The sequence below is a fragment of the Nicrophorus vespilloides genome, unplaced genomic scaffold, assembly GCF_001412225.1.
Source record: "Nicrophorus vespilloides isolate i.1.1-1 unplaced genomic scaffold, Nicve_v1.0, whole genome shotgun sequence".
NCBI lineage: Eukaryota > Metazoa > Arthropoda > Insecta > Coleoptera > Silphidae > Nicrophorus > Nicrophorus vespilloides.
In genome coordinates, this window is record NW_017100087.1 from 35,671 (window position 1) to 59,857 (window position 24,187).

Below are 24,187 nucleotides of genomic sequence, written 5' to 3' on the forward strand. Positions count from 1 at the left end.
AATGCAAAAGAAATGTAACAACAAAATCTATCAAGTAAACACAATTTCATAATAGAATTTAATACTTTATTTTATCACACAGTAAAAGTTTAATGAAGAAACTATTTATAAAAAAAACAGGTGCTAATTGTTTATAATATGTGGTTATAGGCATTACTAAATGGCAACAACTATGTTGGACGTGCGTTGGTACATGTGTGGCGGTAAATTTAAATTATTAATATCCCAAATAAAAAGCTATGCCACATTGAATCCACATACTTTTTTCTTTTATAGATGCTGGTATTTGCAATGAACATACTTGTCTTTCACGACTCGGTGTGTAATATAATGGTACATCTAAATATTTACTATCATTTAACGCCGTTTGCTAAAAACACAAAATTCAATAGTATTACGACATTAAATTCAATCGCTATTACCTTCTCTTCCCATGTTATATAACAAATCGGTGTCGTATTGAGAGTATCTGAGTTTTCAGAGCATTGCAGCAAATTGATTCCATCAAACAACGCACCCTCAATTAATAAACCAGACACGCTTATAACATTCGATCGACTCTTCCAGATTGCTTTTAATTCTAGTTCATCAATAGGAATATTAGTTTGCCTAAAATTACCAGGAAATAATATTATAATAATAATTTAATTAATTCTCATAGCCCTTACCTTGCAAAATACTGTTTGAAAGCTGCCAAGAATGTTTCAGGATTGAACAATTGTGCTAAATTTAAATTATCATTGTAATAACTTTCTTGTTGTTTGTTCCATTCAGAAATGGTTAATATTTTTTTCATTATATCCTTCAAATATTTGGATGGTTCCTTGGGGCCTTCCCATAATTTTAACCATTTATTTGGTGTCTAAAAAATATATATATAATTAATACATAAAAAGTGTACAGATTGTTGAAATTAACTTGAGCGTTTAGTAAACTTTCGGCCACATCGAAATCAACTTCATCCGCGGTCAGAAATCCTTTAGAAATTTTGTTGAGAATAAAAAAATCTCTATGAATTTTCTGCACCAAAATGATAGCATTTTGAAACTCATTTTGAATGAACATAATCAAAGAATTCTCTGATGCACTTTGCAGTTGTGTCGGGTTTAATCGCAAAAATTCCTGTTCGTGATTTAATTTTTTCCACAAGCTTATATAAGGAGTCAAACCTTTGTGGAATATTTCTTTAGTATACTTGTTTGAAATATGTGTAGAAATATGTAAACCTAAAATAAATATTTATATTTTTCAAACGGATAAAATTTAAAGTATATTACTCTTTAAATGTTGCGTAATTTGTGTCGATACGTTTTTCTCCCAAGATTTATCCACGTTTTGGGGTAAACCGAAGTAGGCTGGAACATCTTTATTTTGTAATTGGTTGATGATGTTTATGTAATCTTGGTAGTTAGGCACGGATGGCAACGATTGGTTTAATCCTAACGGTTTCCATCTGTGACTTAATACTTCATCATTGAAATATTGTCTCAAATATGATTCGAGAACAGTTAAATCTTGTTTCTTGTCGATTCTGCCACCGTAAACAGCTCCAATGCTCCATCCAATTATATATTTCCACTGTATCTGCGACTGCCAAAGTTCTTCAGACAGATTCACCATAGTTGAGAAGTCCAAGTCACTAAATTCGTACCATTTGGACCATCCTTAAATAAAATATTAGTATAAAGTTTTATATTTATTAATTCTTATAAAATACCTTGAGGAATATAGTTTCGTCTCTCTTGTAGTATTGCATGTACACAAGCCAGGACAAAGAAAAACTTTGATGTGTTTGTATTTAACTTTTCCAAATATTCTTTGCCGTATGTACTGTATAATTTCATTAAATTACTCTTTATGCCTGCGGGTGCTTCGTAAGAAATTTTTAAAGAATTTTCGGCTAAAACCGAACTGAAATTATCGTGAGATTCGGTAACTAGCCACAGTCTGCAAAATGGAAATTAATTTAAGTTGATCAAATAAATAATTAAAATTTAGTATTTAAAGTGTTAATTTACCTAAAATTAGGATGTGGTTCCATCGACTGCAAATGCTGGCATAAAATGGGAAGCCAAGAGGTAACAAGATGCAAATTTTTCAGCGTTAACCAATGGCCAAATTGAACTGAATTATTTAACATCGATATAGCTTTGGATTCCTGTCCTTCTCCCATAGAAATCTAAATATTTACAACTATTATAAAAGCATACATTCAAATAATTGAAATTTACCTCTGTATATTTATCAGAGTTAACAATGTTTGCAGCTAATTCTTTTATTTCAAGAGATGGATCATTTCCAGAAGTTGTGATTAATAAAATAGGCTGACTGCTCGTGGTTTCTTTATACACCTGCGCTAATCTCATTACATCCAAATTAAGATTTTGTATACCTAAAATTAGTTAACATTTCAATTAAAAAAAGGATTAAATCATTAAAGTATTAAACATTCAACCTGTCATTTGTAGAACGAAATGGCACATTGCTGAATATAAACGGTCAGGTCTTAGCGCTTGGATTGTGATCACCTTTTCAAATTCACTCAATTTGCAGTGCTTTGGAATATTCGTTTCAGCATCGCCTGTTTCCATGAAACTCTTCCATAAATTACCGTCATTCAATTGAAGATTGTTAAACACTTGCGGCAACGTCATCTTCAATATATAAAGCTTAAGTTGTAAGTAAATAATTTATAATTGTTATTACCTGAAGAATAAGCACTTGAGATAACTGTTGTTCTGGTAACCAGGATAGTGAACTTCGATCAAATTGCGATTTGCCGCCGACAATAGCATTGCCCAAAAAGAAGTTCCACTCGGTAATCGGAATATTTTCTGGGAACATTCGGTGGATCAAATGCATTAAGAACGTTAAACGATCGCCCTTGAAAATTCCTCGCCCCATGTAATTATACAAATTTTGAATCATAATTTTATGCGAATAGTTGTCTGTATTTAATCCCTAAAAACAAATATATAAAAATATATGTTTAAAAATTTGCAATTTGAACAAACCTCAGTGGATGGTAGAGACATCAAAAATAGAGTTGTGAATGAAGATACGGAAATTGAGTATAAAACGTTTTTCTTCGCAAAATTCGCTGCAGCGAAATACAAAGAACTTCCGAACTTTGAAATGTCTTTATAAATATTATATTCTTCTCTCAACTTAGTTTGCACTTGATTGGATTCGATCAAAGCAGAGTTGATTGCCGTTGAACTTGCTTTTGTTTCTTCAAGTGAGCTCAGCAAATTCTAAATCGGACAATGTATTTTTTTACTAATAATTAATATTTGAGAATATTACCTTATTTTGCAGAATATCTCCTGCTGAACTGGCCAAATCTTCCAATAATCTGTTTTGCAAATTATATTGTTTCTCCTGCAACTCTTCCCTTTCCTTCAACAACACCTTCCTTCTATTTTCTAATTCTGGACTTTCTTGCCTGATGGCGCTTTCTAACAATTGTTCTGTTAGACCATCGTTTGTTGTGGTGAAATTGATCATGTTCAAAATTGCCAGTAAATCTGCTTGCAATTGTAGATGAGAATTTCTGCTACTCAAGATCAATTTGAAATCTTTATGATAATCAATTAGTTTCCCATTTAAGTTAATCAAGACGCGTTCTCCTTGATACGTAAATTGTTTTTTGAATATCGCAAAAAGTATTGGTGAAACAGTTTCAACTTCTTCGATCAAAAGTGTTTTACCGAATCTGTAAAAAATAATAATCATTTATCAACTACAAAAATAGTTTAGTATTATTTATACCTAATTGCTAATTCTAACGAAATATTAAATTTAGCGAAATCCTGAGTGGTGTATTCTAGATTGGTATTTTTAAACTTGTTCTTAATCCAGTTTATAGCCATAGATGTTGGGTCTATTAAGAATGGACATAGTTTGGACTGGAATAAAATAAAAACAATAGGTATTTGGATAAATTTAAATATTGTTGTAGATACCTTTACAGTAGAAATTGCATTTTGTATAGATAAACGATCAGCGGATAAACCTTCACTTTGCCATTGCATTTGTTCCCTTTCTGAGCTTAAGAATGTTTCTAATGAAAACTCTATATTTCCACCAAGTGATTCAATCCATTCTTTCAAAATGATACTGCAATTACAAAAATATAGAAATTTATATATATATTAAAAATAACTTACATTCTTCTATTTTCCGGTTCTCCGCTTAAGTAAGTTATAAAAGCAGATGATAATAAACTGAAAGTGCTTAATTTTTTCAGGTCATCATCCAATTCTTTTGACTGAAACAGAAATAAATTATGCTTTATTACAATACTTTATTTTGTTGACTATTACCTGTGTCTGCCACCTATCATACTCATCGCTTAACTTTTCAACTAGTCCCTTTGCAGAATTCAGCGTTTCCTCGGCTGCGTTCAGCTTTATTTCTAGCTCTGCAGCTTCCCTTGTGAAAGTTGATAATTGACCTTTCAGTTTGGCAACGGTCGCATCCACATCCAGAAGACCAGCACTCAATTCACTCAACTGAGATTCAGCGTCTGTTAGATTTTGTTGCAGCTTATTTTGTTCTCGTTCTAAAGGTCTAATCTTCTCTACGACCTTAGAATATCTGACATTTGCTAAAACCCATGCAGCTAAGGGAGCAGCAGCCACGGATGCCCGTTTAGCTGATTTAGGATCAAATGACTCGCTCTTATTTTGCACCAATTTCTCAACGGATTGTCGATTATCGGGTGTGATTCTGCTTGCATCAAATGATCTAATATCCTCTTTGACACCGCGTTTTGCTAGGAATGTTTTCATACTATTCCAAGAAGTGTCTTGGATTCCCATTAAACGTAATACACCCTCGAGAATATCTCTGATCACTTCAGGAGGGGCTCGCAATGAGCGAATTTCTGATAAAGACTCATTTTTAATGTTACCAACCGCCTGACGAGCTTGCTGTATTAACGGTTCCACTTCAGCCAATTCAGTTTCAATTTCCTTTTTCCTGCAATAAATAAATATGCAATAAATATAAAAATAAATAGGAAACAGAATGCATTACCTTTTCACTAGTTGTATATTTTCAGCTTCTGTTTGCTTCTTCAATGTTTCCATTTCTTCCTTATGCACATTTGCATTCTTCATGGTATTACTGATCATATCCAAGGCTTTATTAGCTTTTCCTTGTTTCTCTGACAATTTTACTTGTTGTTCCGCCGCATTCACTTTCAGATCTGCAACTACGTTTTTGGCTTCGTTCAATTTAGCAACACCCGCTTGCAATTTCTTCTGTTTGCTAATAATCATTTTCTCTTTCTCTGTATATATTTCTATATACATATTAATCATTGTAATATAACGTATTGGCGTTAACAGTTTCGAATCAATCGACGAGTTTAATATTTTCTCAAATCCTTCACACGGCTCAACTTGGACTTCCTTGTCCTTCTTTTCATTGTACCTAATTATTAACATTGATATAAATCATTTAAAACGAGTATTTATATACGTACTTATTTATCAACAGATTTGGAATACTTTGTATTGTTTTCGTAGACCATTCGTTCATCCAACAAAGGTAACACTTTTGGAGGAGCGAAGGACAACTTTCTAAGATTTTCCAAAATGAATCGTTATCCTTTTCTAAACACACAATAACGTGTAGTTTGTTTCTCACTCCTAGAATATTGTAAGCATTAGATCGACTAAATTATTGTGTATTATATTATTTACTTTCAACGAAAAACTTGTATAAATCCCCATCGAAATTTTCCCTACTGGCTTCATCCTTTAATCCGGCAATCAAAGATTCTTGTTCCGCTGCATTGTATAAACCAGGGACCTTAATAACATGTTTAATTATTTAATAACACGTGATTAAATTGTTAGGATAACTTACTTCTCCGGAGGATAATAATATATTAAGTATATTCAAAATTGGTCCTTTCATCACATGATCTTCTAAGAGTAAATATACTTGTTCACCTTCAACGCCCGAAAATTGCATTGCCTTATAAAAGAAAATTAAAACAAAATAGACTACTTATATTCACTGGAATGATATTATAGACAAACCAATTTTAACTCATTGCGAAAATAATTTTCATTTGCAGTCGACGCTACAATCAACCGAGATGATTCCAAGGTCGAAACGATTTTCAATGCAGATCTTCTACCGAGCCCGGCGCTTCCAACCAAAACGCAGTTACCTCCTGCTGCGGATAAAGCTCTGCTCAAATTTGCAGTTAAGTACAATAATTCAGGAATTATCTGAATATTCAAATTGAATCCATCTCGCTCTATCTCGATGCAAAAAAATAAAAGCAAATTAAAGTCTTTGAACAAGAATGGAATCATTTACTATACCATATTGTATAATGCCCTTATTGACAATTGTACTCCAATCATCGGCATTTAGTTTTGTTAAAGGTGTATACAATTTGTTCGTGTTAAATTGCGATGAAGCAACGTAAAAGTTATCTAAAACATTTCTGACAACATTCATTTTGTTCCATTCCATTTGTATACCGTTGTTTATGATTTCAATCATTTTGTTACGATCTTCGTCAGACACTAGACGATCGTAGAATAAGCGTAAAGCTTCGTTACTAATTATCTGGAAATATTTATGGTTGGTAAATTGTATTCATCAAAATTTCATGTATTCTTACTTCAAGCAAAAAAGTTTCTGCGTCACTTGTTTGCAGTTTGTATCTTAAAATTCCTTTACACCAGTTTGTTACATCGTGTGGACTGAACTTGTAATGCTGTTGATCGGTTTGCGTAAATGTGTCCTTCATCTAAAATAATTTACAATTTGATTTTATTATAAATAAAGTTAAATTAATATGTTTTACCTGATTATAAATTTGTAGTAGAGTATTTGTAAGTTTTCCGATTTTAGGATTATTGAGTATGCATTGTTTTAAAATTCCACCAAGATATGTTGAAAAAATTATATTTATATCTTCGTGCTGTGGTAAACTATAAAATATTAATTAATAAATTAATTGAGAATTAATATATTTTAAACAAACATACTCTACGTTCCATATATGCACTATTGATGTGAATCTCGAGGAGAGTTTATTTGTAGCCTCCAAAGATCCAACAATAGTTATATTTTCGATTCGTACCCAGTCGAGAGTATCGTCGAAGAAGCCTTTGTAAACAATTAACTGAAACAATGATAAATCCAAGTAACCGCTTGTCAAATATATAATGTCCAGATATATGTTTGAACTACCAAATGCCTTAAAGCAAAATTTCTTCTTGTTGGAATTGAAGCCAGTTCACATCATCCTCATACCGTTCACCCTAATCATTGTTTACAAGCTGTGCAACATGGATTTGATGCGTGTAAGTAGAACCGTCCTCGCAATGTGTGTTTTCGTTAACGAACGACAATTATTAGTTTATTCAAAATTTACAAGATAGCAAAGGATCCACGCATAGCACGGAAACTAAAGAAAAACTTAAAGACTTGTACCGCCAAAAGGACCAGCAAATCAAAGTCCTCGAGGATAGAGTGAAATGCCTGGAGAGCGAAGTGGAAAAGCTGCAGGTAGATGGTAAAGATAAATTCAATAGTGGCGTTGCGGATATTCTAAAGAAGTACGAGGCTCTAATAGCGCAGCTCATGAAGAGCAATAACGAATTGAAGCACGAGAAACGTGTGAATACGGTGCACGTGGATGATTTGGAAAAGACCATAATCGAACTTATGCAAAAGTACGAGTTGGCAAAGAACGTGATCCGAGGATTGGAGTCAAACGAGAAGGAATTGCAGACGCAATTGGATAAATTAAGCCTACCACGGATCAAGAGTTCGATATCAAAGCGCGACAGTGTCGGTAGGATCCAATCGAAAGGCAATTTGAAATATAGTAAAAGGTATATGAATTGAGAAAACAACTTACCTGTTGCAAAAACTCAATCAGCATGTTCGTTCCCCATTTATCGGTTTTCAGTAGGTGGAGATTTTTAAAATATAAAACCAAATTACCCCTCCTCGGTTTGTAGATGCGCCCTTTGCTGCTATTGACCACCAAACAGTTCTATGTAATTGAATAAAATAAAAGGTTTCATAATTATTACATCAAGATTTTTTCTATTATAAATCACCTGTATTATTTTATGAATTATGTATTTCGGAGTTACATGAGCACTACAGTGAATAGTCGCGATTTCTGTTTCAGACAATTCCCTTACTACGTACTCCAAAATTAATCTGTAAAAAATGTTATTAATTAAAAAAGTTATTCGTGCTTAAGAGATAATTACGTCTTTGCGCTTCCATGGGGACCAACTAATAAGAAATGTTCCTCGTTGCCCACGTGAAACCATGTTCTCAGTACGTCGATGGTGTGTTTAACTTGTGCAGTTAAAACCAAAGAAATATCTTGCTGGAAATCCTTTACATTTTGTTTCTGATCTGTAAAATACGAGTCCACCAAATCTCTGTCTCTGTTATAAAAAGCGCGTGTCGGAACCGCCGGAGAGGATTCACCGGTCCATTCAAAAATCTTAAAAATTTAATTGAATTTACCGTAGATATATGATTAAATTGTTAAGTACCTGTTGAGCAAAGATGTCTCTAAAATCTTCGATAATTTGTCCACCTAAACCGTTTATTAGACCAACTACAAATTGAGCCTTACTCTCACAATCAACTAATTGCGAAAGTGCTGTACTTGCTAAAGCAATTTGCGGTTTTTCTATTATCAATTCTGCTTCATTATGAATCCAGTCTAGTGCTAAAATGATATATGTTTTTTTATGTTAATGAGAGGTGGATCAACCATTTCCAAAATACCTTTATAAAAATAATCATTAACGTAATTGGTTAGAAGCATTTCGACGTTTTCCGGTTGCTTCGATAGGAAGTTATTCACAAAATCTCTGATGTTAACATCTGATTCGTTTAAGAAAACAATTCCCATGCGAGAAATAGTCGCGGGCGATGCATAGCTCAAATCGTGCGTTTCGAATATGAAATTTACATTTGGACCGAATTGCACTCTCCAACCCGAGGGCAATGAAAGCAATCTGTTGTCATCCAAGACAGAATTTAATGATTCCACCCATTCCGGATCAATATCTCCGTCGCTCACAATTAGAGACCAGACGTCTGCAAACAAAGATAAAAAAATCATGAGTGCACTTATCGAAATTAGTTCTGCTTTAAATACTTAATGGCTCGTTGGTGACTTCCAAACTGTACTTTGTCAATACTCCATCCGTCCATTGCCTGGTATCAACGTCAATCTGTCCGAGCAGTTGATTTCTCTGCATGCATTTCGGATTGAAAACATGCTGTTTTATAACGCTGCCCATTTTAATTAAAGCCTAAAATTAGATAATTCTTTTACGCTCTTATTTATAGAAATATAATCGATTTACATGGATTAAAACATTTCTGATTGTTGTTTTTCCGGAACTCGCAGGACCCACGATAGCCACACCCATCCTCTGTTTTAATTGCTCATATAATTCCAAGCATTTATTCATCTACAAAAAAAAACAAGTTATAATTTTTTTTTTTTTAACAGTCAATAATTTACTTGTCTCTCATTCTTCTGCATTCCGAGCTCCAAGAAACTCTCCTCCAAAGCGCTACATATTTTTGCGTTATTTTCCTGCTGGAATTCCACTCCAGGGAAAACATCTTTTATGAGACCATCGAATATTTCACTATCGGAAAATGTCAACTTGGATAACGTATCCAATCGTATCGCCGTAATCACTAATTTCCACTCGGCCTCCGGACCGATCTCGTCATGAGATTTTCTAAACTCTTTTAGTGCTCTTCCACATCCACTCAAAACCGTTCTCAACGCTCGCAAACCCCAATCGTAATGTTGCTGTTTGCTCAGCAACTTTTCGGCGAGCGAGAAAAGTTCTATCAACTTTTTCCCAATGGAATTTGCATTTTTGTAACCGTCGCAGTGCAACAGAGTTCTGGCGATTTGCTCGTGATCCGGATGGGTCATTATTACCGGTCTGAATAATTGCTTTAAGTTATCTGGTAATTTGTTCCTTCCGCCGTAGCCACCGCCTGCCGGATTCAGCGTTACGAATATACCACAAAATTTATTAACATCAATCTGTAACATTGTGAGTAAATAATTTCATATATTATAATACTTGTTTGTTAAAGTTACTTCTATATCCGATAATGTGACTGTCGATTTGTGATTTTTTATAGCGTTTTGTATTGGCTGAATGTGCATGGATATGGCAGACAGAGTGGCCTCATCTAGTCGATTAAATTCATCAAAGCAACCCCAAGCGCCGGATCTCACTAAACCCGATAAAATTCTTCCCATCGACGCAGTATCAATTCCCTATAAATTATCTCTGATTAATTGTATCTTTTATATTGATTAATGTCCATACTTCATCGCAATTGAAAACTAATACTTGACGTCCGAGTAACGAACCCAAAGCCTTCACGGATTCCGTCTTTCCAGTTCCAGCTGGTCCATAAGGATTTCCTCCCATACCCAAATACATCGCCTAAAGTAGTACACATTTATATAACAAATTATTTAATAATTACTTAAAATCTTACTTGAGTTAACGTTAGGAAACACTGATCCGTTAAAGGTGTACGGACCAATTTCTGCGTGTTCCCAATATACTCGAAAGCATATTCCATCTTTGCATTCACCATTTTTATGATAACATCTCCTTCTGTGTTAGAATAGAACCTGCAAAAGTATGAATCACAAAAAATACTTTAATCTATATTAAAACAATTACCTTAATTGCTTCTGCCAGTCCCAATCTTTAATGTTTGTAACATTGTTATCCTTCAAATCGTCGATAACCGAAAGATGGTGAATTGTGTCTAATAGCAACGCCTTAAGCTTCAATTCCAAAACGTTCGAATCATCGTTACTACCAAGAGAATCATCAACGTTATCGACGTTTTCGTTCAAATCCAATGAACTATAAAAGTTCAATTGATTCTAAAATGATAATATGATATACTTTTGATTTTAGTCAATATTAATTAATGTACTTTGTATGTGAGAGAAAGTTGAGAAAGCGATGAACTAGCAATGGCTTGTTCGCATTTGCTTGTGAAATTAATGGAATCCGTTAAACATAAGATTTGCGACGGATATTTTAGTGGATCCGGGGATTTTCCTTCACCTAAACAGCTTACTAATAAATTCTTCAATGTTCGCTGCATTTCCTTGACTAATGTATTTAGCCAATCCTTGAAACAATATAAAACTCATAATCACAAAAAGAGTTCTGTTAGAAATTAGTAATTACCTCAACTGGCTGATTTATATTAACCGGTGTTGACAGTACAACGTTTTCTCCTTGTAGAGATTTCATCGTAATTATATTTTTACCATCAGAATCCAATGTAATTCCATGTATTCCAGAAAACAATTTCTTTAGATGCGACTGAATTACATGTTCTTTCGAGGATTGTCCTATTACCTCAAGCAAATCATCATCTCCCAGAAATAAAAACCTAGGAAACCTGTTTCTTTTCTCCTACAAAAAAGGTATTTTATAAAATTATATTTAAATAGCTATAATTTGATAAAATTATATCATTACGGTAAGAAAATCTTCCAAGCTTTTCTGGCATCTTCCCAGTTGATCTGCGAGATTCTCGAAAACGGCCCTCAAATTTGGATATCGACAAAGAGCGCACACTCTGGAATCGTTTTCAATAAACTTTAGGACATTTCGGAAATCCCGTTCCAATTTATCGAAGCGTGCTTTTTCCTGCCCCAAAGTTCCGCTGCCGAAGATAGGCTCCAAGTAAACCCATCTAAATTAAATAGTTAAGAAAAAGAACGAAGTTTTGAAAGTAAAATGAAACTTGCTTTCGTTGAATTTGCGCTAGGGACGTTAAATATTGATCCAAATCGGCTAAGCGGTTTTCCCACGCGTTCGCTCGCTCCGAGAAGCTCTCATAATCCGCCGAGTTTTTCACGGATTGCAACAGGCTCTGATTATCTCCAATCCTATTTAAAATTTCCTTAAAATCTTTTATAAGAAGGATTTCTTTGCCGTGGGAATCCAAATGCGGAGCCAATTGGAACCGAGCTTGCACATCCCATTGCTCCAGTTCCGCTAAAGCCTGTCTCACGATTATTTCACTCGCAGCTTTCTTGCATAAAACCTGAACATAATTAATCAGTATAAAGTTTAGTATAAAAAAATAAATATTTTAAATATTAATACCTGCAATTCTGTTTGTTTGATGGCTAGGTCACTGGGGTTTTCTAGAAAGTCCTTAAGTGTTAACATATCCAATGGTTTCGAAGGTATTCCCAAAATAGAAAATGCCTCAATCCAATGTTTATCCGTAAAATCTTCGCCTTTCAGATACTTCAAAACTGGAACGGCGTCCTATAAAAAAAACGATTATAATATGTATGATGCTAATATTAAATATTGACCTGGAATTTATGTATTTCTTGTAAAATACGCGTAACCAAAGCAGTATTTTCTTGAGACTCCAATTTACTTTGCCATTCCGTTAGGAAATCTTCGAATTTGTACGTTTTCTTGCGAAAAACAATCCACTCTTCGTTGCTTAACGATTCTAGCTCTAAAACCGCAGTTAATAATTACATAAATAAATTAAATTTAAATATAATTCATAATTTACTTGAATAAAACTCTTCAAACAATTCCCACACCTTCTCCTCGCGTTCCAGATCGTTCTGAATTTCCTCACCTATTTCGAACATTGGAATTTCCATATTAAACCGTTTATAATCTTCACTGAAATTTCATAATTATTTATCATAATTTACAATATATTTGAGGAATCTACATCAACTTATTTCTCTGGTCTTCGATTTGCGCCCATTGACCTTTTTTCTCTTTTATGTTTGCCAAATGCGTATTCAATTGTGTTAGAGATTCACTAGCTATTTGGCCGGAATTCGGTCTGGGTTTTACTTGCTCCCATTTCGCCGCAAAACGTTCCATCTCTCCATTCAAATTTTCGTTGGCAACGTTTAAAGAACTCTTTATATTGTCTACCTAAAAAATAAATATTTACCATTTAAAATGCTAATATAAATAATTATTATTTTCACTTGTTTAGCAATTATATGTTGGTAATTTTCCAATAAACTCTCTAATCTTTCCCAAGCCGCTTGTAATCGCTTAACAGAATCTATGCGTTCTCTAGTCCAACTTGCTAAATTCTCTGCTTTTTGTATCATTTCCTGGTAGATCTTCGTCATCTGTAATAAATAAATTATCAGTTAATACAATTGACTATTATTATACATTTCATGTAATTTACTTCTGGTCGTTCTGTAAGAATATTAGAATGAGACGCATCAGCTTCTCCAATCTGATCTAAAGTTAGAGGCTGCCTGTTTAGCGTCGCAGTAGAAGTGTCAACATATTGTTGTAATTTAAGTACATTCTGCACAATTGAATCTTTCAAAGTAACTACAAGTTGGTCCCAATAACTGCGATTGTGAGATTCCAAATCCGATCTTAATCTTGAAAGTCCTATTATAAAACAGCCAACGCGTTCTTCCGTGCTAAATCATAATCAATTAATTAAGTTTTAATAATGATGACGATGATGATCAAACCTAGGCAGTTTAGCTATTTCCTGTCCAAACGTTTTTGAAGATCTAAAATGCAAATCCCAATGTTGACTGGTAATTAGTTGCGAAGAATCCAAAACACCAAGAGATAACCAAGAGCTCCAATGTTGCTTAACACCTTCCAATTGTTCAAACAATTTATCGGTATTTGAAGAAACTTGGTTTAACTTTTCTTGACACCTAAAATAATATTAATAAATAGATATCATTGCACTTAATTATTGAACTTACTTTTCTAATATTTTGGAAAAATGTTCCGGATTATCTGATATTCCGCGGAAAGTTCTCGGTATCTCTAAGAAACGTTTCATCTGTTGGTCGTATTTGTCTTTCAAAGTTTTTTCATCGGGAACAAAAGCTAATTTATTACCTCTGTACACTAACTCTGCGTAAATTTCGGGTAAATATAGATGAACAGTATTTAAACTTTTCTCGTATTCCTTTTCCAAAACAGTGCAAAGTTTTTTGTCCAAATCAACTTTCCAATTTTGCAAACTCATGAATCCTTTTGCTTGCACCTGACTCACTAAGTCTCTCATGTGTTTCGCAGCGAGTTTCCATTTATCGTAGTACTTGAGCAAATCCACGGAATTCAATGCATCTATCTTATCCAATACTTGGAAATGGTAGGACGTCAACAAATCGTTTTCGGTCGATAATTTATCCACGGCAGTTTTTAAAGTTTCTACATATTTTTCAACCGCTTCAATATCACCCCAAGACACGACCTCCTGATTTTGTACTAGACGCGATAACTCCACTGCACTAATAAGCATCATCGGTCTTTGAGAAGGGATCATTTTGTCGCCAATCGTGTTATGAAAATTCGCAATCTAACGTAAAATAAAGAATTAGAAAATATTATATAAAATAATCTACTAAATCACCTGTTCCAAATATTTAGCAAACTTAATGAATTGTTTTGCGTGTTCACTTGTTTTTGTTATGATTTCAGGAATGTTGTAGCCCAAAGCTGACAACTGACGGACTTCAGATATCAAACCGACTAATCGAGGAGCGTAATTAACTTTCATTAGTTTGTTGGTTGTAAATTGCACAACTGGATCCGTTTCGCATAAGCTCAGTGACTTATCTCTTATTTGAGCAACAATTTCACTCGTCCAAGATTCAAATAACTCATTATTCTGGGCTTTAAGATCTCTGATCAAGTCTGAAGTATATTGTTTAAGCTCTTCAAACCCGTACAAATCATCCAACAAATTATTTGTTATAGTTAGAATATGATTAGCCTATAAGAAAACCAGTTAAAATTGTTTAAAAATACTTTAACGAGAAAGTACCTTAGATTCCAATTGACGAGTTCCAATAATTTCAGCAACAACTTGAGGTGTTTCATATTTCGTAGAAAGCAACGGCGTTTCAGTCATTTTCATGCTTAAGTTCTTGATGTAGTCTTGCAAAAGACTTAATAATAATTGCCGTTCGTTTTGCAAAGTGGATTTTAAGACAGGTCTCGCGATTAATTCAGAATATCGATCAAACTCACGCATCAGCTACAAAAAAATGAATGTTTACCAAAATATTTACTCAATATGTTAAAAGTATTTTACCTGTCTCGTATTTGACTCCATTGCTTTAAGTTGTTTCTTCAATTTATTCGCTACTCTTTCCTCCGCCGGCTTCAACATATACTCAAATTGCTTGGAAGCTGTATCCCATGAATGTTGAGTGTAATCTCCGCACTGCATAATATTCAGATTCAAAAATGGTTTAAACATTCCATCAGTGTTCAAGTCATTCCTTTCGGTTTCGCTCAACAATCGAGTTAACTGCTTGTGAACTGTTTTTATGTTAACAATATCTTTCAAACGGTTTACTAGTTTCGCAAGAGATTCTGATTGAAAAGGTGGTCCTTTCCATTGGTGCAACGAGTAGTTTGGCCAAAAAATTTCCGTAAGTTCTTTGCAAGTCGAGTGCCATGCATTCCCTAAACCAATACACTGATCGAGTAGTTCATTGGCTTCGTTAAATTCTGTTTCCCAGATGTTTATTTCCGCAAATTGTTTCACAATATACCCAATCAAATCCGAAGCTGAAACAAGGAATTAAATAAATTTTAGTTTTCAAAAGCATTTTTTTTTTGCATACAGATCAGTTCCATCAGGTGCTCAATCCGAATCCTCGGATAAGGAGGTTCGTTGCGCCAAAGATCATCCAGAATATTGTGCGCACTTTCCAATACATTTTCTACATCGGAAATTGGTAGAGCTTCTAAAATACTTTAGCAACAAAATTGTTATGATTATTTATTAGATATTAAGCATATATATTTACCTTAGGTCTCTAGCTAAAGGCTTTAAAATCTCAAGAAACGAAGAACCTGATGTTTTTTCAATCCTATTTTTTGAAGAATTGCACACATTGTGCCAATACTCGACTTCGTGATTAACAGATAAAATAACTAAAATATATATTTAGTATGTTAATAACAATTAGATTCCAAATCTATTACCGGATAGTGAATTTCCATCGACGTTCTTTAACGGATCTTCGGTGAAGTCGGATAACGAACATCTTAAATCAGCTTGTAATGAAGATATGTGTTTTTCAATATTGGAACTATTAACAGATTGCTTTAAGTTCTGGAAATTAATTTAGTTAATTATCGTCGATTGTTTGTAGTTTTTTACACGTACGCTGTGAATTAAAGGTGAGAAAACTCTATCCAAACTGTGGTAAAGTGCCGCTCTTAATGAGCCTTGAAATGAAGTGATGCATAAAGATTGCAATAAATTTTGGTCGGTTAATAGAACTTCTTTATTTTTGTAAAAAACGACCGTTCGATCTTCAAAAGAAGAGTCCTGCATAGTAAATATAATATATTTATAAATGAATGATGCTAACTTTTTGTATATCTTACATTTGCGAAAAAACGTAAACGTTTATTATCATTTTTACACTCTAAATTAGCGCACACGATGAAATTACGCTCATTGTCTAGAAAGTCTTCAAGGATATTGATATTCGAAATATCCTTTTCCCACGTGTCTTCTGTTATTTGAAAGCCTAGATGGCTACCTATACATTGTGGGATCGTTATTGTTTATTTTATATAAATGTTGGAATGCTTACATGCAAGATTAATCAACAATTTCTTTCGAAAATCGCACATTTTGTCAAAGCATTTCTGCCCGTTGGAAAACTATTTGTAATAATTGTAGCGTGTAGCTATGGCAACGTAAGGGAGTATTACGCAGGTGTCATGTTGTAATTTTTGAAATCCACGATGGGCAGGGGCTTTGGGTTCTGTTGGTGTTGTTATAAACCGAAAGTTAAAGATCGATTCGATTTGCAACCGTTCTTGATGAGGCGTTTGCCAATTTTCTGGATTATGGGCCCTCCTGGCTGCGGTAAATCCACTTTAGCTTGTATGCTGGAAAAGAGCAGCAAATACAATTTGGTGAAAATCTCGGATTTGATAAACGAGGAAATCACCAAGGGAAAATTCAGGGCAAAGATTATCGAAGATTGCCTAAAAAAAGGGAAATTCGTGCCGGACGAGATCATCGTAACCTTGATTAAAGAGTACATATTTTTGAACTACGCAAATGCGAAGGGATTCATATTTTCCGGTTTTCCAATCCACTTGCGACAGGCAAAACTTTTCGAACTTGAGATCTGCAAAGTCAACATCATAATTTACTGCACCCTCGTTCTGGACTCGCTTCTAGGAAGGATGATCACTAAATATGGAGAAATCAATACGGAGCAAGTGCGCTTACAATTTGTAGAGAAACATAAAAGTTCGCAATCAATTTACAAATATTATGAGCACAAAACTTTGAAAGTTATGACAAATTACCCACCCGAAGAGACAGTAACAAAGTTAATATCGGATCTGGAGGACTACTGGGGATACAAATTCGAGAGATTGTACAATAAAAATTAACGTCAATAACTTGTCAAAGAAGATGGATAATATAATTAGATTATCGAGGGCTCTAGGATTCTGTTGGTGTTGGCCTAAGCCGAAAATCAAAATTGGAGTCGATATAGAAGGTTTTCAGGAAAAGCGGTTACCGGTATTTTGGGTATGTGGACCACCTTGCAGCAACAGAACAAAAATCGCCGAAATGTTAGAAACTGCCAGTGGTTATATCCTCGTTAAAGTATCAAAACTAATTGAAACGGAAGTCGCTAAAATGAATTTCAGAGCAAAAATAATATTGGATTATACCAAGCAAAGAGAACCGGTGCCCGACGATTTTGTCATAGATTTGATAAAAGAACATTTGTATCTCAATCACGAAAATGCAAAAGGATTTATTTACAGTGGTTTTCCTCTCCATGTGCAACAAGCGAAATTATTTGAATTGCAAGTGTCGAAAGTGTCAATAATTATTTATTGCACTGCAGATCGAGATACTCTCGTAAAGAGAATGAGAAAGAAATATGAAGGAATGGAGGAATCTAGGATTAAAGCATTTTTAGATAACACTTGTGCAGATTCACAAAGGCTCTATCGCGCGTATGAAAATAAAACACTGAAAACGCGGACGGATAGCGACAATCTCGTAAATGTGGCGCGTAAAATTATTGCGGATTTGTATCAATTTTGGGGTTACGAATTGGAAAATAAGCCAATAAGTTGAAAGGATTTGTAAAAAAAAACAAGCTTTAATAAACATAAGACCATGATTATATCTACAATGGAATTATACAAGTACTTATGTTATAGGTTTACATATGATTAAATTACAAGTGAGATAAATTTATAATGAACTGTATCACTAATAACCAAGTATAATTAATACCTAATAAAGTTTTCAAATATCAAAGATAATAGTCGTTTTTGTACAAAAGTTTTTTTTCTTCTTTCTTTTATATAGGATAGTTTTAAATAATAAAAAAATAATAATAAACAAATCACTTAGCATTTATCAATTTGTAGTACAAAGTCAAATCTGCAGACGACTTCCAAATAAAATGCTTAACGGTCCTCAAATCCATAGCAGGATCCAAAACCTGAACATAAATTAAACATTAAAAAATATTATAAATATAAATGAGACGAACGGTAGACGAACTCACTTGATCATTGCAAGTCAATTCAATTTGGTCAACTGTTGTGCCATTATTACTTGTGGCATTTGGGGTCGGTTCGGCGTCACCTCCTGGTGAACCTGATCCTCCTTCACCTAGGAATTTATCTAGGATATGTTCGGCAACTTTGCGACATTGGATAAAATCATTTGCAACTAGTCTATCAGGCTAAAATAAAATCGAAACAAAAACTAAAAACCAAAATATAGCGCTAACCAAGCTCTACCTTTTTATGTCGATCCTGCTTCAACAAATTAGAAGGAACACTGGAATGTGGTTGAAGGTAGAATTGGACTTTAATAAATTTACTTGTACAATTATCTTCTAAACTGGATGTCACCCAACTGGGCACCGTTTCGTTCAGTAAAGCAGTTTCTGTTTCGCCCTTTGTATCGCCTACCAAAACACGATACAAAGTTCTTCCACCTACTTCACTACAAATGTAGAACAAATCCCATTGAAAATAATTACTATTAACATTTCATTCAATAAAAAGCTTTACCTAAAAATTAACGGAGTATGAACTGGAACACTGAAATAACTTTTTGGCTCAATATTAGGATCTACGCCCCTCCAATGTTCAAGCAAAGCTTGTAACAATAGTTTTCCGTAATTGACTTTTTGATCGGGTTCATCTTTTACGCCTGCATCCCTTGCGGAAACCCATGCTGAAAAACAATCGACCTCATCTTGACCTAAATGGATGGTTAACATCTGTAATACAAAAAAATACACATCTTGAAGCTATTCTCTTTCATTTGCATGCAGATATTACCCCAGTTTTAAGATCAAAATTAAACCAATTGGGAACATAAACCATTTTAAATCTATTTTTCAATTCTTCTTGGAAATTGATGGGACCTAGATCTTCCATTTTCCTTGCCCTCAATACATCGTATACAGCAACGTTATTATCAGTATCTTTTGTTAAGATGTGCCTCTTGTCATTTAAAACGACAGCCAGCTTTATAGCTGCACCACCCTGTATTAAGGATATTGGATTTGTTGGCATACTGGCTTCTCCCTTGAAATGTTTTTCTGTCGGCAATTTCCAGCAACGAATATTCGATTCAGATGTTGACACCTTTTAAATCAACCAATTAGATAAGTTCTTGTTCTATTGAATTATTTTATATAATCATATTACCCAAATGGCCGAGTGATCCGCGGTGAAGCACATTTTCAAAATTGGCGCTTCCTCGACGCAAACGGTTATACTGTTTTCAGGATTTTTAAGTTCAGTCATGATAACTTTTTTGTCTCGCCCGCCGGAGATCACGTAAGCAAAATTATCAGTCGCCAATAAAGCCCAAACAGAATCGGTGTGCACATTGATGGTTTGTATACATCTTTGAGCACCTAAATTCCAAACTTTAATACTGCAATCACTGCTGCCAGAAATGCAATGGCATCCATCACGTGACACAACTAGCGCTTTAACATTATCCGTGTGTCCTTTAAGTTTGAACAACTTTGCACAACTTCTAGGATCCCACAATCTTAAAGCTTTCTCAGTTGAACCACTGACGATTACGCTTCCTGGTGGATTCATTGCAAGACTATAAATGGATTCTTTGTTTCCTCCAAGACTAGAAGCTATTCACTTTCATTAATGATGGTTCTTGAATATTTTAGTAAAAACAATAATTAACTTACTAGTTACTGTATTATTGCTTGCTGTTAGCGCAGTCAAAGTATTGACATCCCACAAATATATGGACTTGTCCAAACCAGCAGAAGCAACCTGTTCTCTATCCTTAGCATATGCCAATGCCTTCACATAATCTTTATGGGTTCTTAATGTTGACATGCAGAACCCTTTATGAGCATTCCACACTTTCACAGTTGTGTCTGAACTAGCTGAAATTACTAAATACCAAAATATGAAATAGAATTGCAGTACTTCTAATAAGATTCAGTACTTACAGTTCCTCCCACCACAGCAAAGGACAATATCATTGACCCAATCTGTGTGGTGTTCCATACTTTGGTGATACCTCTCATGCTCATACACCCTGACAATTGAATCCCTACCAGCTGAATACAGCCGATCCAGCATTGGATCCACTTGCAATGCATTGACACCAGACCTGTGTCTTTTTTCCTCAGCTTCACAAATCACCATGGAAACCTGATGATGAATTAAATTAGTAAAGTCATTTGTTTTACAGAGCCCCATGAGCCTTAATTACCTGTACTTTTTTACGGCCTCCTTGACCGCCTGGTTTCAACGTGGACATCGCGCTCCAAATATTGCTCACATGGAATTTGCTAAATCACGAGCAATTTTTGAAGGCCCCAGAAAGTAAACAAGTCTTTTAATTAAATGTCATTATTATAGGTTATACACTAACATAAGATACGGGCTTTTACTACCTTTTCTAAAACGTCAATGAAATCTTAAAAAAAAATATATTCCACTCTTAGGCAACACACTCTACAGATTTAACAGTAGAATATAGATAGACTACATATCGCAAGGTATACTGAATATAAAACGTTATTATCATTACATAATTAATATGCAGACATTAATATGAAAAAAAAACTCTTTATACTTACCTTTTGTTACATCACACCTAGATAATTCAATTTATTGTATACTATTAATAATTGAATTGACCATTGATATATTATTTTCATTAATTATATAACGTGTTATTATAGCGAAGTCACGTTAATCTTACATAATCACAATAAAAGAGAAATAAAAAGTTTTTGATATTTCAAGCAACAAACACAATTGTGGAACAACTACAAATAGAACGTCTAAAAGGATGTCTTGTCACTATGTCTATCTATATATTTCAAACCCCTTTATAATGATAGATGACTAAGGGCTGACATTATTTTTATGAAAAAGAACTATTGCAATCTTTTATAAACTTGTAGGGCGATGTTTTTTATAATTAAATTTTCTTATTATTTTAATGAAAATTTAATTATATAAAATGAAAAAAAAACAGTAATAAATAATTTGATTGGAAAATTTTAAGTAATTTCCATTACTTTTCTTATATAAGGTTTCTCTTAAGTTATTAGTTTTATCTTGAATATACATATTCAAGTTTCAAAATTAAACGAGAAAACAATATTAACCAAAGTTAAAAGATTTTGATATTGAATTGTGAACAGAATGGGTTATTGATTTTATAATTAAATAATTTTACGACGATGGGAAATTACAATAAATTTGTATATATTCTGTCTTTACATTTTTGTGCCATTTCCATTTTATACTTAATTACATAAATTAGAGATCGGTCCTAACGATTATGTTCATATAAGTTGCATAGGTATTTTTCAACGTAATGTTTGGTCATCATGTGATCGATAATGTAAATAGGCGAAGTTTTATTTTTTTTACTTGGAGGCAATTTTGTATTTGTCATTTCGTTTTTTATTTGTCAATTGGATCATGACCCCAAAGGATTTACAAACTCTGGTTTATTCTATTCTAGATTGATCTATGTTACAAATATATTTCATCGACCTTTTCGTGATATGCGCACAGTGATCATTCCTCGTCCGATCATTAAGAGTCTCTAATTAAAATCCTTAATAAATATTATAGTAGACTGAATTTAAAAATGTTGGCATTTAATAAAATCAAATAAAATTATTCTAATAATAATATTAGTATTTTTATTTCAAGTTTTTTGTTATTTAATTGTGGTATACTTTATATTAAGAAGATACAAATTAGAAGTATAATTTTCAATTAACTAAATGATTTTAATTGGTTCAAAGACAAGAAATATTTCTATATTGAGCAACGTTTAAAAGTACTGCGAAGAACTGATATATTTAATAATGGATTCTCATTATTTGTACATGCAATTTTTTGCGGCACACTAATTTATAATGCTAACACATATAAAGAGTGGTGTGATTTTGTGTCATACGACACAGCAAATCGCTTTTACGGCAAAATTTAAAACGCATTACTTGTATGTATGTGGTGCATTAGACCTGCAGTTGAGATGATCGTGAATTATAAGAATCGATGACACAAAATAATCGAATGAATTTTGAAATGCAATATTAGTTATAGTTGGCCCGAAGCACCGACGTCTGCGTCTGGCAGAATGGTCGTGCCCGTTTGTGATTTATGTTTGTATGTCAGAACTGAAACTGGAATTCTGCCATGTTCACACAATATCATATACACTCGAATTAATTCGGATGGAAGCGACATACAGGATAATAGGCTATTATCGGTGAATTATACAATGTAATCCTATATTCGGCAACCACCACCCCCAAAGCAGTCCTCACTAAATCATAATTTAATTGCGGAGAAAACGCTTTCTTCCTTACATCTCTCCTCCACGCTCCTTCAATGTTATTCCCCACGCAACGAACCCTAGGCAATCAATTCCAATTTCACGTTTAATACGATTGCCTTCCTCTGGCATTACCTTCGAGCGCACATCAATTGTTGCCAAGGGAATTCAACGCTTACAAACAAAATGTGTATTGATAACGTTCACCTATATTCAAAAAAATAAAATAAAAATAAATACAATTTCGTGGAAATGCTTTTAAAGCCATTTTTGGAACCGAAACTTTATTCTGCTTAGATAAGTGGAGAATGTGCGAGAGCCCTTCGACAGGTGTTCAGCCCCATCCGACCATCCGTCAGATGGGCAAGAAGTGTGCGCATCCTACCATGAAGACCATATTGTACGGGGTGTAAGTTACATCATGAGGCCTTCCTTACGTTTACTTCCTCTGTTCGCCCTCGGCGTACCGGTCTTTCTTCCACGATATTCTCCTAATTAAGGATACACATGGCACGTGCGTCTTTACAAACGACCCTTTTTATACTCTTTGTGCGCTCCCAACGACACGCTCCTCCTAACTACAATTTTCACATTGACCCCGAAACATCATTCCTTTTCATAAAAAAATATATTCCGACGATCTTCAAACGCATAATGCATCAACTGTTCACAATAGATTTTATACCGATCAGCGATTCTAGAAACTTCGCAAATAAAAAATAATTACCGATGACGACCAACAACTCACTTATTGTTCAAAATCACAAAATGCATTATACAGATAAAAATAAGTAAAATGTATTACCATAAAAGATTATTGCTTATTTATAAATCACTAAAATTGATATAATTTATAAATATTAATTTGATATCGATTCTGAGAATAATTCCTAATTACTTTATTATTTGTGAAACCTTTTCCTGATATGTTTTTTCTAAAAAGAAAGCAATCAATTTCAATGACGCATAATCGGAACCACCTCAATTATTTAATGTGTTATTTTCATGTAATTACTGTGTGTTTTGCATTAATATTGTATAGAAGGACTAATATAATTTTGACACAATTTACATTCGTTCCAAACATTTATTCACGTATTATTTTTTGTAAACTTTATTTATATAGGCATAATTATTCTATATAAATTATTGCATATGCTTAAATAAAGTGTGTTAAAACTAACAGTTTAATAAATATTATTAACCTTTGAACTTAATATTTTGGAGATAAAAATTAACAGTTGTTGAT

At 33.7% G+C, this 24,187-nt stretch overlaps 3 protein-coding genes across 5 annotated transcripts; 1 reads left to right on the top strand and 2 right to left on the bottom strand.

Annotated features, from left to right (window-relative positions):
- Positions 1–89: 89 nt before the first annotated feature.
- Positions 90–16,721, bottom strand: LOC108567258 (cytoplasmic dynein 2 heavy chain 1). The gene is made up of 58 exons (XM_017927616.1): positions 16,682–16,721; positions 16,508–16,627; positions 16,246–16,361; positions 16,062–16,191; positions 15,884–16,010; positions 15,698–15,828; positions 15,160–15,641; positions 14,890–15,102; positions 14,476–14,838; positions 13,820–14,421; positions 13,574–13,768; positions 13,273–13,519; positions 13,061–13,210; positions 12,793–13,004; positions 12,625–12,740; positions 12,413–12,564; positions 12,195–12,362; positions 11,834–12,132; positions 11,562–11,778; positions 11,265–11,495; positions 11,005–11,205; positions 10,743–10,951; positions 10,552–10,690; positions 10,377–10,496; positions 10,142–10,324; positions 9,542–10,084; positions 9,381–9,488; positions 9,170–9,326; positions 8,794–9,108; positions 8,556–8,734; positions 8,262–8,503; positions 8,103–8,208; positions 7,898–8,035; positions 7,020–7,156; positions 6,836–6,962; positions 6,650–6,778; positions 6,345–6,594; positions 6,054–6,277; positions 5,878–5,988; positions 5,712–5,820; positions 5,492–5,657; positions 5,041–5,439; positions 4,326–4,983; positions 4,170–4,270; positions 3,966–4,119; positions 3,772–3,908; positions 3,307–3,715; positions 3,015–3,254; positions 2,707–2,961; positions 2,456–2,654; positions 2,232–2,392; positions 2,019–2,179; positions 1,718–1,947; positions 1,278–1,664; positions 919–1,226; positions 669–862; positions 423–609; positions 90–370 (listed from the first exon to the last, which is right to left on the bottom strand). Exons 1-58 carry the CDS (start codon positions 16,719–16,721, stop codon positions 218–220), a joined length of 12,537 nt encoding a protein of 4,178 aa, XP_017783105.1. The 3' UTR covers positions 90–217.
- A 114-nt stretch (positions 16,722–16,835) lies between these two features.
- LOC108567259 (adenylate kinase isoenzyme 5-like) lies at positions 16,836–17,498 on the top strand. Its single transcript, XM_017927617.1, has one exon. It carries the CDS (start codon positions 16,836–16,838, stop codon positions 17,496–17,498), a length of 663 nt encoding a protein of 220 aa, XP_017783106.1.
- An 830-nt stretch (positions 17,499–18,328) lies between these two features.
- Positions 18,329–21,026, bottom strand: LOC108567269 (WD repeat-containing protein 48 homolog). Of its 3 annotated transcripts, XM_017927631.1 has the most exons (10): positions 21,007–21,026; positions 20,845–20,923; positions 20,579–20,783; positions 20,309–20,521; positions 19,800–20,248; positions 19,428–19,736; positions 19,155–19,366; positions 18,879–19,086; positions 18,641–18,820; positions 18,329–18,574 (listed from the first exon to the last, which is right to left on the bottom strand). In XM_017927631.1, the coding sequence occupies exons 2-10, from the start codon at positions 20,890–20,892 to the stop codon at positions 18,476–18,478; spliced, it is 1,923 nt and encodes a 640-aa protein (XP_017783120.1). In that variant the 5' UTR covers positions 20,893–20,923; positions 21,007–21,026; the 3' UTR covers positions 18,329–18,475. The 3 variants fall into 3 exon arrangements, with proteins under 3 accessions (XP_017783120.1, XP_017783122.1, XP_017783123.1); XM_017927633.1 differs by having other exon boundaries at positions 20,851–21,019; XM_017927634.1 differs by having other exon boundaries at positions 18,499–18,574; positions 18,641–18,747; positions 20,845–21,019.
- Positions 21,027–24,187: the final 3,161 nt, after the last annotated feature.

Coding starts and splice junctions, on each gene's coding strand:
- LOC108567269 (XM_017927631.1), bottom strand. CDS start 20,892: ATGTCCACGTTGAAACCAGGCGGTCAAGGAGGCCGTAAAAAAGTACAG. Junction 20,522..20,578: donor TTGCTGTGGTGGGAGGAACT/GTAAGTACTGAA, acceptor TTTGGTATTTAG/TAATTTCAGCTAGTTCAGAC. Junction 18,821..18,878: donor AGCAGGATCGACATAAAAAG/GTAGAGCTTGGT, acceptor ATTTTATTTTAG/CCTGATAGACTAGTTGCAAA.
- LOC108567259 (XM_017927617.1), top strand. CDS start 16,836: ATGGGCAGGGGCTTTGGGTTCTGTTGGTGTTGTTATAAACCGAAAGTT.
- LOC108567258 (XM_017927616.1), bottom strand. CDS start 16,721: ATGTGCGATTTTCGAAAGAAATTGTTGATTAATCTTGCAT. Junction 11,496..11,561: donor GCTTGGAAGATTTTCTTACC/GTAATGATATAA, acceptor CCTTTTTTGTAG/GAGAAAAGAAACAGGTTTCC. Junction 371..422: donor ATATAACATGGGAAGAGAAG/GTAATAGCGATT, acceptor TTGTGTTTTTAG/CAAACGGCGTTAAATGATAG.